The 19,039-nt window shown below is 44.9% G+C and overlaps 1 protein-coding gene across 10 annotated transcripts in view; it reads left to right on the forward strand.

Annotated features, from left to right (window-relative positions):
- Positions 1-18: 18 nt before the first annotated feature.
- Cit (citron rho-interacting serine/threonine kinase) overlaps positions 19-19,039 on the forward strand; it is a 190,177-nt gene continuing 171,156 nt past the window's right edge. For 9 of the 10 annotated variants that reach the window (XM_029559280.1, XM_029559281.1, XM_029559284.1 and 6 more), the window contains exons 1-4: positions 19-52; positions 1,907-2,015; positions 6,723-6,864; positions 17,115-17,290. In XM_029559280.1, coding sequence (XP_029415140.1) covers positions 1,920-2,015; positions 6,723-6,864; positions 17,115-17,290 — 414 coding nt within the window. In that variant the 5' untranslated portion in view covers positions 19-52; positions 1,907-1,919. Of the gene's footprint in view, positions 53-1,906; positions 2,016-6,722; positions 6,865-17,114; positions 17,291-19,039 lie in introns of those variants that run through there. The other variant, XM_029559288.1, reaches the window with a different exon arrangement.

Raw genomic sequence — 19,039 nt, forward strand, 5'->3', positions numbered from 1 at the left:
AGTTCAAACGCAGCGGCGGGCGGCGCGGAGAAGTGGCGGCCGGGCTACCGAGGTGAGTCTGGCGCTGCCGTGCCCTTAGCCTCCGGTCTCCCCGCCCGGCCCCGCCCATACCATGCCCATGACCCACCTGCAGCTGGGAGACTCGCGGGGGCCGCGGAGGGTCTGACCCGGCTGCGGTCCACGGGAGCCCGGGGGCAGCGGGTGGAGCTGGGGCAGGAGGATGAGTCCTGCGCAGCCGCGCACTGCCTCCTGGCAGCGGTACCTGAGCTTCCCCGCAGGGGCTCCGGTTCTCACTGCGTCTTTACCTAACCTCTCTATTCCTGTGTTTGCAAGGTCTTCCACGCCCACCCCAGCCCCTCCTACTCCTTCCCTCCCTCTGTTCTACCTTCCAAGGACATTGCATTTCCCCCTATGTGTGTACAGGCTTGCTGGCCACCCCCTTCAGGTCTTAGTTCACACATTTTAGACAGTTTCTTTTAAACAATTATTTTTTTGTGTATGTTTTGCCTGCATGTATGTGCACCACGTGGGTGTCTGGTGCCCTCCGACGTCAGATCCCCTACAACTGGAGTTACAGAGGTTTGTTCTGCTGTGGTGTGGGTGCTTGGAACCGAACTCTCGTCCTCTGGATCAGTAGAAAGGGCTGTGAACCGCTGAGCCCTCCTGCCCCAAGAAACAAGTTTCTAATAGCCCACCCAACTGGCCTTCAGTTTGCTGTGTAGCACAGGATGGCCTTGGACTCAGGATAGATAGAGACCATGGCATCTAGTTTATGTGGCGCTGGAGATGGAACCCAGGCCTTTCTGCATGCTAGACAAGCGTTTTGCTGACTGAGCCAAGACCCTAGCAACACCGTACCTTCTCAGTGAAGTTTACCCCATCACTGCACAGACCCCTCTGCCTTACCCTGATTGCTCTTACCTTCATCAGGTCTTAAAAAACACCACACACCTGGCACCGAACTGTGTAGTTTATTTCATGCATTTGCTTACTAATTGACAATTACTCTGTAAGGGTATCTGTTTCTATCGTTGAGGTGAGGGTGGCTACATCGTGCAGATTTATAGCAGAGAATGTCAGAAAGCTCAGCACCTGGGTCTGGGGAGATGGCTCAGCAGAAAAGAGCACTTGCTACACAAACATGATCCACCTGTGGCCATGCATACTTGTAATCTCAGTGCTGTGGGGGTTGAGACAGGCTCATGGGCTTGCTGGCTGCAAGGCTAGATCCAGGTTCAGTGAGAGACCTTGTTTCAAAGAAATAGGTGGATCATGGTAGAGCAAGACAGCTGACATCCTTCTCTGACCTCAGCATGGGTATGGGGCATTCACCCCACCTGTTATCACCTGTCCTGCTTTTTCTTTTTTGGCACCTGGGGGCCTCAGACATGCTAAGCAAGCATTCTACCAGTGAGGATACTGTTTCCCCAGACCTTGATTACTTTTAATATTTTGTTTTTAATTTTTTGAGGCAAGGTCTCATTATGTAGCTTGGCTGGTCTGGAACTCTCTATATAGACCAGGCTGGCCTTGAATAGCCAGAGATTCCCTTGCCTCTGCCTTCCAAGTGCTGGGATTAAAGGCCTGTGCAACCACGTCAGGCTTTACATTTTATTTTGATATAGGTTCTCACCAAGTTGCCCAGGCAGGCCTTGAATTTTCCATCCTCTTGCCTCTGCCTCCTAAGTAGCTTGGATTACATGCCTGTTCCACCAGGCCTGGATCACTTCTTGTTACAGGGAGTAAAATCTGACTTTTCATCTCCCTGGCTAGACTGAACTTCCGAAAACCGAAATGGTGGCTCATTCTCAGCTCCTGGTCCTGATGTCCTGAGGGAGATCAGAATCTGTTAGGCACTTTCTGTTCCAATGTCAGTCCACACTTACCCTCTCCCAATGTCCTTCAGCACCAGGGGAGAGATGTTGAAGTTCAAGTATGGAGCACGGAACCCACTGGATGGCAGTGCCCCTGAACCCATTGCGAGTCGGGCCTCCAGGCTTAATCTCTTCTTCCAGGTAAGAAGCTTCCTGTCAGTCATGAGACCTGCATTTATTATCATAACCAGCTTGGGTTTTATTATAGGCTGAGACTAATATTCTTGGAGAAATCCCACTTGATGCTTTCATGTGCTGATTGTATTGGAGGAAGTGGTCACTGTGCACATGGTTGGACAGCTCAACTTGGGCTATTCTATCAATTCTCACACTTTACACTTATAAACATTGTTCTTTTTTTCTTTTTTAATTGTTTTTTATTATTTTATGTGTATGAGTGTATTGCCTGCATGTATGTGAGTGCACCCGTGTCGTGCAATGTTGTGGAGGTCAGAAGAGGGCTTCAGAGTCCCCTGGAACTGGAGTTAAGGACAGCTCATAGCTGACTATGGGTACTGGGAATCGAAACCCTGTCCTCTACAAGAGCAGTCTGTGCTCCAGCCCCAACATTGTCCTTTTATTAAAGAAAATCGGCAAAGGTACTTTTTAAACCCAAGATTTATGTAGATGTAATTTAAAAATTTGTGCCGGGCATGGTGACCCACGCCTTTAATCCCAGCACTGGGGAAGCAGAGGCAGGCAGATCTCTGTGAGTTCAAGGCCAGCCAGGTCTACATAGTTCCAGGACAGCTGGGGCTAAAGGGAGACCCTGCCTCAAAAAGACCAGAAAAAAAAAAAAATTATTTGTATGTGTGTGTATGTCTTTCTTGCCCACAGAGGCCAGAAACAGGGCTTCGGATTCCTTGTAGCTGGAGTCATAGGTGTTTGTGAGCTACCTGGTGTGGGTGCTGGGATCCAAACTCTGGTCCTTGTTAGAAAAGTACTCTTTTTTTCCCTTTTAAAAAAAAAAATTGAATTTTTTGAATTTCATACAGTATATTTTAATAATTTTTAGATTTCCCCTCCCATGTCTGTACCCCCTTACTAACCCCCACCAGATATCCTGTACTCATATATAAATATGTTTCCTGTACTAGAGTGTGTGTGTGTGTATGTATGTGTGTATATGCCTATTTCATGTACTCTATTTTATATGTATACACATGCATCTATCTATATATCATCTATTTATCATCTATCTTCTATCTAAAGGCCTATACAGTCAAATTTGTGTTCCCAAATGGAACACAAATTTGTGTGGATCCTTCTGTGTGGATCCATCCATTGGAGCCGGGTTAACCTATCAAGAGTCTCACCTTAAATGAGACTGACTCGTCCCCTCCCAGCAGCCATTGGTTGCCAGTAGTTCTTCAGGTAGGGTTGGAGTTTCCTACCCACTTCCAACGACTATGCTGGGATTTTGTCTGGCATGAGCTTATGGGACTTGTGCATGCTGTCATCATTGTTGCAAATTCATATGAGTAACTTCCCAGCTGTCTGGAAAACTCTGTTTCTTTGTGGTCATCCACATCCTCTGGCTCTTACAGTCTTTCCTCCTCTTCCACAATGATCCCTGAGCCTTGGGAGGCAGAATTTTGATATAGGAGTCCTATCCTATTGAGGGATAAGCACCCTGTAATTTCTTATTCATGTAGAAAACAAATCAGAAGGAAAACCTATTACCTTCTGGCCTTTTCATTTCTTATAGAAAGGGGCTGGAGAGATGGCTCAGTGGTTAAGAGCACTGGCTGCTCTTGCAGAGGACCCAGGTTCTGTTCCTAGCACCTACATGGTGGCGCACAACTGCGGAGGTCAGAAGAGGGCTTCAGATTCCCCTGGAACTGGAGTTAAGGACAGTTCATAACTGCCATGTAGGTGCTGGGAATCGAACCCTGGTCCTCTGCAAGAGCAGTCAGTGTTCTTAACTGTGGAGCCATCTCTCCAGCCTCTAAAGGACTGTTTTAAAATTTGAGTCCCTTCAGCTTTGCGAGAGAGATGCCATAAGGTGCTCACTCTTTCTTGGCTCACCAGGAGCTGCAGAAAACTTTTTTTTAAAGTTCACCACCAGTTTGGGAATCTAAGTGTGACTCCAGTTGATGTCACAGGGTGGAGTAAACCACCTGGTCTACTTGGGTTAAACTACAAACAGAAGAAACAAGAATCTTTTCTGAATTAGTGGTAATGGCTACTGAGGTGACAGGGCGGCTCAGTGGCCCAGAGCTTCCCAAACCTGACTCCAAGTCTCCCAGCAAACTTGTTAAAATGAATTCTAAGCTTCAGTCTAGAAAATCTTAATTCAGGTGGTTTGTAATAGGACCAAAGACTCTCCTCCCCCACCCCTAGGTAGTTTCTTGGATTCTCTAGTGATTCAAATTCAGCTGCTCCTTTTATGTTGGCCAGTATTGTGCAGTGAGCCACTCACAAAGTTTAAAGGTATAGTGACATTTTTTTCTTAAGATTCTGCAGGTTGGTTGGACTTGAGTGGGTAGCTCTTCTCCTCCACCCTGTGACATCAGCTGGAGTCACACTAAGAGCAGGACTGCTGATTGGAGGCTCCTGTCCTTTTGAAACTTATTGGCTAATTATTATGAGAGAGAGGGAGAGAAGGAGGCGGGGGGGGGGGGCAAACCAGCCAGCGAGTGGATTGTATACGCCATGGCATGTGTATGGAGATCAGAGGACAGTTTTCAGGAGTCCGTTCTCTTCTGCTTTACTTTGAGGCAGGGCTCTCTGATAGTTTTCATCACTCCATTGTCTACCTGGAGCTCTCAAATTTTTATTTTTTTTTGTAAATAATAAAATCTTTTCCAATTTGTGGGTCATATAGCCTCTGGGAGCTATTCATCTTTGCCATTGTAGCACAGAATTTGCCACGGATAGTATGTAAATGAACGGCAATGGCTGTGTTCCTATAAAACCCTGTTCATAAAAATACACATGGAGCTGGAGAGATGGCTCAGCAGTTGAGAGCACTGGCTGCTCTTGCAGAGGACTGGGGCTCAACTTCCCAACATCCACATGGTGGCTAACAACCGTTTGTAAGTACAGTTCCAGGGGATCTGATATCCTCTTCTGACCTCTACGGGCATTGCACGACATGGGTGCACCTACCTACATGTAGGTAATACACTCATACACCATACACATCATGGTTCATAGGCTATAGTTTGCCTAAACTATATATATATATATATAGTTTGCCTAAACTATAGTTTGCTAAACCCTAATGTGGTCTAAATGTCTGTACATGGCAGCTGGCCTCCACCCAAAGCCAAAGCTGCCAGATTTCTTAAGGGTTGTATCCTGAAGTAGTGTCATGTGGGTCACTTTCTGTTGGTTAAGGTGAGTCTCAGAGATGGCAACTATGTAGGTAGATGGAAGGAATTGGAGGGAGATATGGCATGTGCCTATAGCTGGTAGACTAGGAGGTGCTGTTGTCTGCTATACTTGTTTTATCCCCCATTGAGAAAGAGTCTGCCATTCATCTGCTCTTGAACTCATCCTTCCACCTCAGCCCACCATGTGCTAGTATTATAGGCATGTGGCACTGAGCCTCATTGGATTGGATGTGTGTGTGTGTGTGTGTATATGTACATGTACGTGTACGTGTTTTGTGTGTTGTATGTACTTGTTAGTGTGTGTATGTACATTTGTGCGCATGTGTGGGAGCCAGAGGTAGACATTAGGTGTCTTTCCTCTATTGCTCGCTGTCTCTGTGTTTTGAGAGAGGGTCTCACTGAATCTGAAGCTCATCAATTCAGCTAGCTTGGCAGGCTAATGAGTGTCAGGAACTGCCTGTCTTTGGCCCCCTGCCCCTCAGAGATAGGGTTACAGGTATATGCCACCATGCCCAGCTTTTTTATGTGGGTTAGTGATTTGAATTCAGATCCTCCTGTTTGCATGGTGGGTGACTAAGCCATCTCACTAACCCCTGAAGTATTAAAAATTCTCCTTTCCCTGCCTCTCCTTTAGCTGATTTTGCAGAGCGATTGCCCCACAATCCATGGCCTCTCATGTGGGAATCACTGATCCAGATCAGGGGCTGCCAACTTGTGTCTTGAGAGGCCAGACAGTGAGGATAAATGAATCAAGTAGGCCAGACAGAAGGCTGGAAATCAAGTCTGTAGTGAACTTCAGCACTTGGCAGCATCACTCAGCTCCAGCTGTGTCACTGAGCAGGAGCAGGAGGCAATATTGTCAGATCTTGGGGCCGGGGGAGGCTGGGGGAGGAAGGAGGGAGAGAGGAGAGGGGAGAGAAAGAAAGGGAGGGGGAGAGAGAGAGATACTGATTTTTAAATATTGGCAGATAATTCAAATTATTTTAAATACTTCAAGCCAAACAAAACATGTTTGTGGGCTCGGCACTGTCTGCCAGTCATCAGAATACTCCAGATCATGAATCAGTTTGGCTTTTGATAGTTACTGCAATCATATTACTTCAGAGGAATTAAAGAGACTGAAATTTTCTTATCCCCTGGCCACACAGGGAGGAAGTGACCATCAGTTTCCTATTGCAGAGACATGGAATCATGTCATGACTTGCAGGGTCCACAGTCAATGTTCACATAGATGTCAAAACATTAAGAATGAAGGGCCTTTTCACATTATGGCCTACTTGGAATGGTTTTCTTCTCAGGTGTGAGAGAAAGAGACCCACGGCAGTGGAACTCTGCTAACAATCACTTAATGACCATCCACTGTTGTGCTTTGAGGAATGAAGCCCCAGAATTGTTGCTTGTGTGTCGTGAGCAGTTAGTTGAATCAGTGCTTGTAATTTACCTCTGTGGATGCTATTGGTCAAAGCTTTTCATTACTGACATGTCTCCATCTTCTGTTTGTTGCTTTTAGGGGAAACCACCCTCTATGACTCAACAGCAGATGTCTGCTCTTTCCCGAGAAGGGATATTAGATGCCCTCTTTGTTCTCTTTGAAGAATGCAGTCAGCCTGCTCTGATGAAGGTGAAGCACGTGAGCAACTTTGTCCGGAAGTGTAAGTCTGGGGAAGCTTGTTCTCCAAAACTGCTCTGATGGAGCAAGCTGGGCTGCTGGAGGCAGAAGGTGGTAGTGGTTGGTGAGAGTGACTCTGAGTAGGGCTGGCCAGGGACACATATAGGTTGTTCCCACTGTAGTTGGGAGATCAAATTTAAGTCAGATTTTTCAGTCGCAAGTAACAGAAATTCAGTTAAAAAAGTGAATATGCTGACTCATGAAACAGAAATCCAAGGATGAGGCAAGTTTCAGGCATGGCTGGTTCCAGGGACTTAGTTAATGGTGATGTCCTTTGGTTCCATTCTTTCATTTACTTTGAGCTAGCCTGCTATTTAAACGTAGCAGGCGCAGTGCTTAGATGCCACAGTGTTTCAGTTCAATGAAATAATTTGTCTCATTTAATTTTAAAATCATGGGAATAAATGAATACAGCAATGATTCTGAATCTGGTGGCTCCTCCTCCTTCTCCCCCTCCTTCCTCCCTCCCTTTCCCCCCCTCCCCACTCCTGTATGCTAAGCAACGTTCTTCCAATGAGCTATGCCCCTAGCCTTCCGGATTGTTTATACCACTGAAGTCATAAAGTGTAATTAAAAACTTTTTTAAATGGAGAAGCAACTGATGAAAGGCAAAATGACCCAGGGCCTATAAATGTCATAGATCAGCTGACCTTGATCCTCTTCCTGACTTGCTTGACTTCCACAAGGTGGCATAGCTGGCTGCTGGTGCTGAGTTTCATATTCTTGGATTTCACACTAGTATTTTCAGTCACTTGTCATTCTACCCTCCAGGGTCTCTTGGAGCAATACCTAGAAACCTTTTGGTTGTCACAGCCACGGGGCAAAGAAGGGGGCTACTGGCATTTAATGGTGAGCCAGAGGTGCTCAGGACAGTCTTCCATTGTGCAGAGCTATCTGCCCACCAGGACAGTAATGCCAGATTTGAGAAACTGCCTTATGCAAGATGGCCATCTAACCAGCCATTCTGAATGTTAGCAGCTCACCATGATAGTTATTGTATTGCCTCTCATGAGACTGTGGGCTGATTGCTCTCAGCTGGGAATTCCTCTGCCCCATGAGACATTGGCTTAAATTGCAGTTGTCTTGGGCTTTCCTGGGCTGGATGTTCTAGATGGCTTGCTCAGCATCTGGAGCCTGACTGGAAGGCTGTAGTCAGATGGGATTTTGGGATGGAAAGGGTTTTTGTTGGTCTCACTTTCTTATCCTGTGGAGATGTAGGTCCTTTTGCTCTCTGTATGGTTCCTCTGTGGCCTACATCAAGGGGTCAGGAAACTGTAGACTTTGATGTCTGTGTAAAAACAAAGATTTGCTAGAACACAGCCATATCCACGTGTTTGCGTATTGACTATAACTGCCATAGCACCACATCAGTGCTCACATAGTCGGGACAGAGATCATGTGACCCAGAAAGCGTATTTCCCACATGGCCTTTTAAGAAAAGACTGCAGACCCCTGACCTATGTGGTCTCTTCTGGGTAGCCAGACATTCCCCCATCACAGCTCCGGGTTTCTAAGAGCAAAGTCGTAGAGCTGCTGGGCTTCTTGAAGTGATTTTTGTTTATAAACCTAAAAAGGACATGAGACTTCTGGCTGCTATGTTAGTCAGTTTCCATTATTGTAACAAAATACTAGAGATAACTGCAAAAGTGCACAATAGGAGACGTTCATGTTGACTTGTACTTTTGAAGGTTTTAGTCCATGGTTGGTTGGTCTTATTGCTTGTGGGCCTGTGGCCAGGCAACACATCATGGCAAGAGTGTGTGGTAGGGGAAGCCTGTTTATCTCATGGCCAGGAGTGGAAAGGAAAGATGGAGAGGAATAGTATATCGCTTTCAAGGGCATGTCTTCAGTGACTGGAAGCCGATCTATTGGGCCCCACTTCTTGCTGCCCATGTGGTTCCTCTGTGGGTATTCATACATCAGGAGTTGGGGAGGTACAGCCTGGGAGCGTCCATGGAACTTCTTTGGTGGGAGGTTCATCATCTCTCAGTAGTACCATTCTGGGTGCTAACCCTGCACAGTGGCCCTTGAGGGACTTTCCAGATGCAAACTAAAGCAGCTGCCTTCTGTTTGAAACCAATCATAGGACCACCCACACCTGTGTGTGAAGAAACTGTGCAAAGACGTGAATTCCAAGTGTCATGGTTCATTAGACACAGTTTTAGAGACTGGCTACCACCCCCCTGCCCAGTTAGACTAGTTAGCCTGCTTAGTTTTCTCCCAGAGAAGATTGTGATTGGTTCTGCTTTGGTCATTTGTCTCCCAGGAGGACATTATGATGAGCCTTATCTGAGTTTCCAAAGGGGTCAGAGCACTGTGATTACCAGGACCTCATGGAATGGAACTGTGCAGCTAGTTACCCAAAGGACCTGGGGGTGCTGAGTAAACAAAATTGGTGTCTGTCCACTTTTGTCAAGTGACAGAATACCCAAGAGAAACAACTTCAGGGAAGAAGGATTTGTTTTGACTCATGGTCTGAGGGAGTACAATTCATCATGGTGGTGGAAGCAGCTCATGGCTGTGGTGGTGGGAGCATGTGGCAGCCCCATGTAACAGAGTGTGGACCCAGAAACAAAGAAGTCTGCCAGGAAGAGGAGCAGACTATAAACCTCAAGGCCCACCCTCCTGCGACCCACATCCTATCTCCTATCTCCTAAAGGTTCTAGAACCTTCCCCAGTAGTGTTACCAGTTGGGGATCAAGTGTTTAAACATATGACCCTGTGGAGGACTTGTCACATCCAAACATTAACATCGAGCTTCACTGTTTTTCCAGTACCTTGTGTGTTCAGTTTCCTTAGTGGTGAAAAGAAGCACACATGTATCTAAAACTGCTGTAAATGGGTTTGTGTGCATATCAGGTGTGATGGTTAACCTCGATTGTCGACTTGATGAGATCTAGAATCACCAAGCGTCTGGGTATGGGATTATCTTGATTAGGTTAATTGAAGTGGGAAGACTTGCCCACTATGGGTGGCACCTTTCCCTGGGACTTGGACTGTATGAAAAGGATAAAGTGAGCTGAACACAAGCATTTATTATACTTTGCTTCTTTTTCTTTCCTTTTCTTTCTGATGGGGTTTCTCTATAGCCCCCACTGGCCTAGAACTCACTATGTACACCTTCTGGGTTGTGATTGCAGCATGACCAGCTGCCCCAGCCACCTGTTGCTTTGACTTCCCTGCCATGATAGACTGGATCCTGCAATTCTAAGCCAAAACAGACCCTTCCTTCCTTGGTTGCTTTTGTCAGGGTACTCCAGCACAGGGATAGAATAACTAAAACACCAGGCTTGTCGTGTTCTGTGGCCCCTGGTAGACAAATGCTAACCACAGATATCAACAGTGGTTAATACATTGTCATCTTTAACCTGTCCTTGAAGTGTTTGCTCATCATTCTGCATTTGTTTCCTCCTCCTGTGACTTAGGCAGGGAGTGGAAGGGGAGGGAACTTGGAGGACTAGATGAGTTTACTGAGCTCTCTCCAGCCCCTTTTTTAGTCTCGAGACCCCATGAATGCTTAATACCTCACAATCATTGAGCAGCATCAAGTAATCAGGGGACTAGTGTTAGTGGAATGTAGCTTTTTTTTTTTTTTTTTTTTTTTTTTAGGTTTTTGTTTTTTTTTTTTTTTTTTTTTTTTTTGATAGAGCTCTTCTGGGAAACTTTCATATTTTAAAAGAGGCTTCCTGGTGAGTGCCCTGAAGAGCTCATGATTGAAATCTGTGATTACACTAGTACGATTCCCCCACCCCTTCTGAGTTTCTGCTTTGGAATGTGAGCTTTGCCTTTCCCTGTGGGGAATGGTACATCAGCTGCTACTGCCCGTGTTTCTTGAGTCTTCCCGTGGGAGTGGAGGTTTCCTTTGGGGACTGCCAAGGGAAATGGGACTAAGAGGATAGTCTAGTCCATAGTGGTTACTCCAGTAGATGCCCCTGACCTTGAGCCTCCAGGGAGGGCAGAGAATGGTGTCTGGGAACTGTGGGAAGATCTTTGTCTTCAATAATGGCAGTCTTTTGTTTACATGGGGATATGCTCTGGGAAACTTTGTTAAGTGATTTTTGTCATTGTGTGGACATTACAGAGTGCTTAAACAAGCCCAGATGGCAGTGTGGACCTCACAGAGTGCTTATACAAGCCCACTTGATGTTGGCCCTTCTTTCTAAAATATATTCTTTAGGCCAGCAAGATGGTTTAGTGGGTAAAGTGCCAAGCCTGAGAATCCGAGTTGGATTCCCAGAACCTACATGTTGGAAAGAGAACTGACTTCTTCAACATGTCTTTTGACTTGCCCATGCTCACATGATACACAAGCGCGTGTGCGCGCGCACACACTATATATATATATATACATAAGTGTACATATTTGGAGTACAATGATATTTCAACACCTACTTTTTAGAATATATTTTTTAATTATAATTTTTTGGGATGTATTTATTTTTATTTTATGTGTATGAGTGTTTTGCCTGCAATGCCTGTGGAGGCCAGAAGAAGGCATAGGATCCCTTGGAACTGGGCAGGTGTTAGCCACTGTGTGGGTGCTGGGAACTGAACCTGGGTCCTCTGCAAGAGCAGTCAGTGCTCTTAACTGCTGAGCCGTCTCTCCAGCTCCATGACAGGCATCTTTTTTTTTTTTTTTAGCTCTATTATAATTCTGCTGGATCACCATCAGGTGTGTTGTCAGTTATTGAACAGTATGATGTGGTATCTGATTCTACTCTTGTATCTTATGTGTCTAAAACAGTATATATTAGTTACTCAATAAATATTTGCCAAACAAGTATATTCCTAATTAAACAAAATAAGTGGCCAATATTATTATATCACATACTTTGTGTAAAAAACAAACAAGTGTGGTATTAACACATCGAAAAGTACTGTTAATAGACAAAGTTGGGCATTCTTGGTGAGTTGAAAGTAGTTGGAATTTTATAGTCGTCTTTTTTTGCTACAGTCCCTGTAGGAATTGCTTAGTTACTTTTCCAGTTGCTGAGATGAGAGACCTGACAAAAGCGACTGAAGGAGGAAAGATTTTGACTTAGGGTCCCAGTGGGGATCTAGTCCACCATGATGGAGACCTAGCAGGAAGAGGGGAAGAATGGCTACAGAGCAGGAAACAGAACAGGAAGTGGAGCCATGCTGCAAGGCCTGCCAGTCACCTGCTTCCTCCAGTAAGGCTCCACCTTCTAAGGCTCCATAATCTTCCCAGAGTTTAAACACGTGAGTCGTGTGTGGGACATTTCACATTTAAACCACAACAAGGAAAAACCTGTGCATTCACAGCCTTGATATTTATGGGCAAACGATGACTTTGGGGAATTTTTTCTTCTAGTTGCAAACGTAAGACAAGGTTAAATTTAAAAGGTTAAGCACCATGCCTTAGTCCCTTGCACTGCTGTAACAAATACCTCAAAGTGGGTAATTTATAAGCAATAGAAATGTAATGTGGTGCTGGGGGCTGGGACATCTAAGACCAAGGCACCAGCAGGTCTGGTATCAGGTGAGAATCCTCTCTGTGCTACAGAGTTGGAACCTTCTTGCCCTGTCCTCACATGGCAAAGGAGCAGGTGTATTCCCCTCAGCCTCCTAATCTCGTTAATGACGGTGCAATCCTCATGCCTCAGTCACTTCCTCCAGGGTTCCACCTCTGCAGTCACACTGGGGATGGAATTTCAGATTTTGGGCAGGGGTCATAAACATTCAGACCACAGCATATGATCTCTCTATATAGATAATATATTTATATCTTTATGTAAACCTATCTATCTATCTACCTACCTACCTACCTACCTACCTACCTACACACATGTATGTATATATGCCAGAGAAAATCCTTCAGGGTCTTTACGTGTATAACCACTGTCAACAGTTTGGTGCATAGTATTATATCTTTGTGTTATGTGTGTGTGTGTTTTAAAATATTGAAAATGGGGTGTGATGTGTGATGGCTCAGTGATTAAAGGTACTTGCTGCTAAGGCTGAGGACTTGAGTTTGAACTCTAGGACCCACCTGGTGAAATAGAATTGACTCTTGTAAGTTGTCTTCTAGTCTCCACATGCATGTTATGGAACATGAGCCCCCTGCCCCCAAATAAATAAATGTAAATGTAATAGAATTAAAAAATACTATGGAAATTTGTAAAGCGACATGTTTAGTCGATCCCGATGTGCTAATCAGCTGGTGGCAGCGTTTGTTAACCCGTTCCACACGTGTTCTGCCATAACTCCTGTTTAGTTTTTTTTTTAATACTTTTTATTTTTTTGTTTTATTTTATGTTTGAGTGTATTGCCTGCATGTATGTGAGTGCACCTGTGTCGTGCGATGCTACGGAGGTCAGAAGGGGGTTTCAGATTCCCCTGGAACTGGAGTTAAGGACGATTCGTAGCCACCATGTGGGTGCTGGGAATTGAACCCAGGTCCTCAGCAAGAGCAGTCAGTGCTTTTATCCGCTGAGCCATCTCTCCAGCCCTGAATCCTGTTTAGTTTTACATGAAGACAGATCACATGTGCCTGTTTCCCTGCTGGCTTTGCTCACTTAACAATATATTTACTCAGCATACTTTATGGCGCACTGAACTATGTGCCAGGTTCCATTTTCGGCTCTGGGTTCCAGTAGTAATCGAAGCAGACAGCTCTATCTGCCCTTGGGAATATGCATTCTAAAGGCCTTTGGGCTTCTCTTTTCTGTTTGGCCTGTGCTTACTAGTCATTTATGTGAGTGGGCCCCGAGATTCCTGTTGATGGACTTGTAGGGTTTGGTTGCTTCTGATTGCTTTTGTTATGATTCTCACATTCCTGTTGATGAACTTGTAGGGTTTTGTTGCTTCTGATTGCTTTTGTTATAATTCTTCTCATCATGAGCCTCTCCATCAGTGTGTTTTCTGAGCATGTGTGAGAACTCGGTGAAAGATGAGTTCCTAGAAGTTGAAATTCTGGATTACTGAATTTCTGAAGAGGAAGTAGTAGATTCAGCTGGCTTGCTTTTTGCCTCCTGGGTCCAATTGCTTATCTAACAAAGCCATACCTGGACTGCATTTTCATTACAGTGCTTTGGGTCTTTCTCTGCCTCAATATTTGGTACCCCCTGGACTCATAAATACTGTAACTAAAGTTCACAGAGATGAAGACTCGATATAGTGTTGGGGGTCAGAGAAGCAGCTGGTATGGAGAGAAGTTGTGAAGGGCTTTCCCCCCCTCCTTTTAAAAATTGGCCTGGGCTTGATTTTAGCATCTCACCTACTCACTGTAATAATCCATAAGCCTTTGGGGAACAAGATATTTGGAATGTTCCCTAAATTCTGTGGGAGTGTCATGATTTTGCACACAAAGCATTTTGATGTTTGTGACTGAGATGCCCGCGATCCCCAGTGACAGACCTGGAGTTATTGAGTTGGGCTACATGGTAAGCAACTTTGAGGGCCAAGGCCTGAAAGAAAATGAAGAGCGATTGGCCTTGTGTGCAAGCAACAGTGAAACCAGGTTCAACCCAGAAAGCTGCAAACCAGCACATTTGGCAAATTATAATTCACTTCTCAAGTACTTGATGTGAAAGAAACTTGGAAAGGGATGGAGAAGGAAGACTGGGCTTGGCAACAGCATTGTCAGAGCTGAATGAAAATATGGTGCAGTCGTCAAGGTTGTGTCCATATCGTGTTCTCTGTGTAGGTGCTTTAGATCTATGTGTGTGTATGTATGTGTGTGTGTGTGTGTGCGCGTGCGTGCGTGCATGACATGGTGCATGTGTGGAGGTCAGAGGACAAACTGTGGAAGTCAGTTATCTCTTTCCCTCATGTAAGTCCTGGGGATTGAACTCAGGTCATTGGGCTTGGCGGCAAGCACCTTTACTCACTGAACCATCTCTTTGGCCCCAGATCTACTTTTTAAAGCAGTGCTCACAATGAATCCATGTGGAGTCTCCCTTCTTTCTTGCCTGGTTTGCCGAGAGACCCAGGAAGGTAACTTTGGCATGACTGGCTGAAGGAAGAATGTGGTGGGTCAGAAGACTGCCAGTATGGTAAACTTCATCATATCTGCCTTATAGCCAAGAGAATTAATTCCAGCCTAGAAGAGAGAAAGAGGGTGGATCATCACAATGAACAGTAGCACTGGTGGATGCATCAAAATGCCACTCCATGATTATGCTGTGAAATGCCCTTTTTCTTGGTTCTTCTCATTTTGAGAGCAAAGTGTAGAGATGAATGTGGCTCAGGATGAAGTGTCGTTGGGGAACTGGCTCCAGGACCCCCTGCTTATATGAAAACCTATAGATGTTGAAGTCTCTTATGTGAAGTAGTATTGCATTTGCATGGAACCCATGACCACATCCTCTTTTGTATTTTAAACCATCTCTAGCTTGCTCATGATACTCAATGTGGTACCTTTGCAGCAGCACTATATCTGTGTGGATTCAGTGTAGAATTCTGGGTGCAGCAAACTCAAGTTTTTCATTTTGAAACTTTGAGGAATATTTTTGTGTTCCAAACGTCTTTAAAAGTTTTAAGTGTGTGTGTGTGTGTGTGTGTGTGTGTGTGTGTGTGTGTGTGTATACGTACTCAGGCATGCATGTCACAGTGTATGTGTGGTCATAAGACAACATTTAGGAGTTGATTCTCTCCTTCCCTTGGAGGATCTGAGGATTGAATTTCACGTTGTCAGGCTTGCATGGTAAGCACCTTTACCTGCTGAACTATCTTGCCAGTCCTCAAAATACTTTTGATCTGTGGTTGGTTGGTCGAATCTCTGGATGTGGAAGGTTAGCTAATTCTAATTTTGGTGTCTGGGGGGATTTCAAAACAGTCTTTTAGTTTTTTAGTTTTCTTACTCTTTTTTTTTTGCGGGTGTATGTGTGCATGTGCACATGCTCGCTTGTGTGTGTATGCATACTATATTTGAGTGTGAGGCTGTGTGCACCCATGCAGAGATCAGAGCAGTGCACTGGGTGTCTTCTACTATCACTGTTTGCCTTCTTGCCTTGAGATAGGTTTCTCACCGAACCAGAAGCTGGCCATTTTGACTAGGCTGCCTGGCCAGTGAGCTCTTGTCTCCACCCCCAAATGTTGGGATTGCAGGTATGTGCCAGCATGCCTGGCTTTTTATGTGAGTGCTGGGCTGGGGATTCCAACCCAGGTCTCCATGCTTGAAGAAGGAGCGCTGTTATCCACTGAGCCATCTCCCCTGGCCCAAATCTCTTAGTTTTTAACATGATACTTTCAAACATGACTATTGGGATTCTCCAGGTTAATCGTTTTGTTTTTGGTGTAGGGGATTGAACCCAGGGCCTCTTGTATGCTGAGGCATGTTCTACTACTGAGCCGCACCCTCAGCCCAGGATAATTCTGACTGTGTACGTCTCTTGTTTTTCTTTGGCCATAGTCCCTATTTCAGAGGCAGCTCCTCTGTTCTGCACAGTGTTCCATTTTAGGCCAGTCACTATTGTCCCTTCCATGCATCCAAGTCAGTAGAGTTCTTGCTCATCCAGAGATGTCTCAGTGTGTTTGCAGTGTTAGTAAATGTGTGTGAGATTCGAAACCCATCATCCAGTTAGTACAGACTTTGTCCATTGATCTTAGCCTGAGAGATTGGACTCGGAAAAGGAATAAGCCTAGGAATAAGTCTATAAATCAAAGAAAAGGGAGTTGCAAGTTCATCCAGATGTGTGGCTGTCAGCCCTGCAGAGCAAATATCAGGGCCCACTTTGGCCCTTGGGGTAATCCTGTATCCTTTTAAGCACTGCCACCAGGAAGGCATCGTTCTCACTGATACAGTGCGAGTGCTAGGGGGATGTAATTGAGCAGAGCACATGTAACTAGAACAGAATGATCTGGAAACAACTCCAAAGCTGGTTGAAAACAGGTATCATGTTGCTTATGTCACATTATAAACCAACCTCGATGCTAAGCATGTTTGACCCTGACACTGCCCTATAGCCCTTGAAGGAAGAAGAAAAAGCATGGTGTGTATGTATGCTTCCTGTTTTCTAAGTCTACAGGATTCAAATTATAGCTACCATGGAAACCGTACTTTGGAATTTCTGGAGCCCTTAATTTTAACAGATAAAAACACTTTTGTGCTGATTTTATAATTATTCATGATGGATGAGAAAGTGACTAAAACGCCTTTTGACAGTGAAGGAAGACAGAACACTTTTTTCTTTCTTTTTTTCCTCTTTTGCAAAGATGCATGCATTTAAAGTGTGTTTTTTTTTACCTGGTGTAACTCTTCATCTTCTGCAGACTCCGACACCATAGCTGAGTTACAGGAGCTCCAGCCTTCAGCAAGAGACTTTGAAGTCCGAAGTCTTGTGGGTTGTGGTCACTTTGCTGAAGTACAGGTGGTCAGAGAGAGAGCAACGGGGGATGTCTATGCCATGAAAATCATGAAGAAGGCGGCTCTGTTGGCCCAGGAACAGGTAGGAGCATTTTCACATCAGGTTCTCCTGTCTGTACTGAACATTCATTGCAAAGACAATAGCCTGTTAACTTGGTGTCTGGGATCCAGCAAGTTGTTAATTATGGGTACATGAGCAAAAAGGTCTCTTAATGTTCTTTTCTCCAACTGACGTTGATTAATTTTGAAGCTCCATTGATTTCTTTGTCATGACTTTATAGTTGCATTTTATTTTACAACCATGTTGAGCTTTTAATTACTGAACTGAAGATGATCTCTCATGACCATCAGCTGGGGACTCAGGACATGCATATTATAGGGTAAATCAGAAAGCATCTGCTTTTGTACAAGTGTTAAATATTCCTGTTGTAGGCACTTGTGTTTGATTTTAAAACAGGCCTTTAATGAAGTTAAAATTATGTTGCCTGGCTGGGGACTTGCTTGTCTGAGAACAGGTTAAGAAGTTGTCTTTTCTCTTGCGGTACTCTTCTTTCTTTGAAGAAAAGACCGCTGTCTCCAGACATATTGATTCATTGACTGTGTTTTTGAGAGATCACTGTCAGCCTTGGAGTTCAGAGAGTAATTTATTAGTTACAGACATTCTAGTGCACATCACGTGTCCAATAATGTGCCCAGCTCTGTGGGAAGCCTACGGAAGGAATTGAAGTTCTATGGCTGTTACTTTCAGGGTTTAATGACAACCTCCAGAAATAGAGGAGAAATGCAGATCTATAAAGCAGGTGCTTATCAGCTAACACACCACAGAGGGGGAGAACAATTAGCAAATTCATTAGCAATGATGTGAGGTGTGATGTCCTGGGTGAGCCAGGGACAGTCAGGAACGTACTTATGATGAGATGGAGTAGAGGGTCTGGGCAGAGGAGTGATAGGAACTTGCTAGGTAGATGTGTGGCTGTGGGTGATATCCTGGAGGTGTGAGTACTGAGATGCAACACAGGGGTGTGTATGTGTGTGTGTGTGTGTGTGTGTGTGTGTGTGTGTGTGTGTGTGTATGGGGGGGAGAGAGAGAGGTTTCATGGTTTAGAACAATCAGAAATGGGATGAAATGAGGACATTTGGGTGGGCAAGGGGCATTTGAGGGAAAATCTCAAGAACTTTATCTTTTTCATTGTAGTCAGCTGTATATGTAACGTAAAATTTACCCTGTTAACCATCTTTAGTGTATGACTCATGGCATTTAGAGGCTTCCCCCATGCTGTACAGCCATCACCACCATCCATTCCTAGAACTTCTCATCATTCCTGTGTTAGTTAGCTTCCATCCCTATGAAAAAGTACCCAAGAGAAACCAACACTTATAAAAAGTGGAGGAGAAATAGTTTATTTTGGTTCATGGTTCCAGGGATTTTACTCTGTGGTCAGCTGCAGAATGCCATGATGGAGATGTGTGGTGATGCAAGCTGCTTATCTCATGGTGGCCAGGAAGCAGACAAAGGAGGAGAGGGAGAGGGAAGGAGAGAGGAAGGGAGGAGATAGTCTGGGGACAAATATTCCTTTCAAGGGCATGGAACCAGTGACATGCTTCCCCCAGCTAGGCTGTACCTCTTAGAATTTCCACCGTTTCCCAATAGCCCATTAAGCTATGAATCCTTCAATCATTGATGAGGTCAGAGCCCCCATGAGCCAGTCATTTCCCGAGGGCTTCCACCTCTGCCACTGCTGGATTGCAGACCAAGCTTTCAACACATGAACTTTTGGGGGCACATTTTGAGTCCTAGTCATAATAATCCCAAACAGAAATGCTCAAAAAC

Source organism: Nannospalax galili, unplaced genomic scaffold (assembly GCF_000622305.1).
Source record: "Nannospalax galili isolate Female #2095 unplaced genomic scaffold, S.galili_v1.0 scaffold769, whole genome shotgun sequence".
Lineage (NCBI taxonomy): Eukaryota > Metazoa > Chordata > Mammalia > Rodentia > Spalacidae > Nannospalax > Nannospalax galili.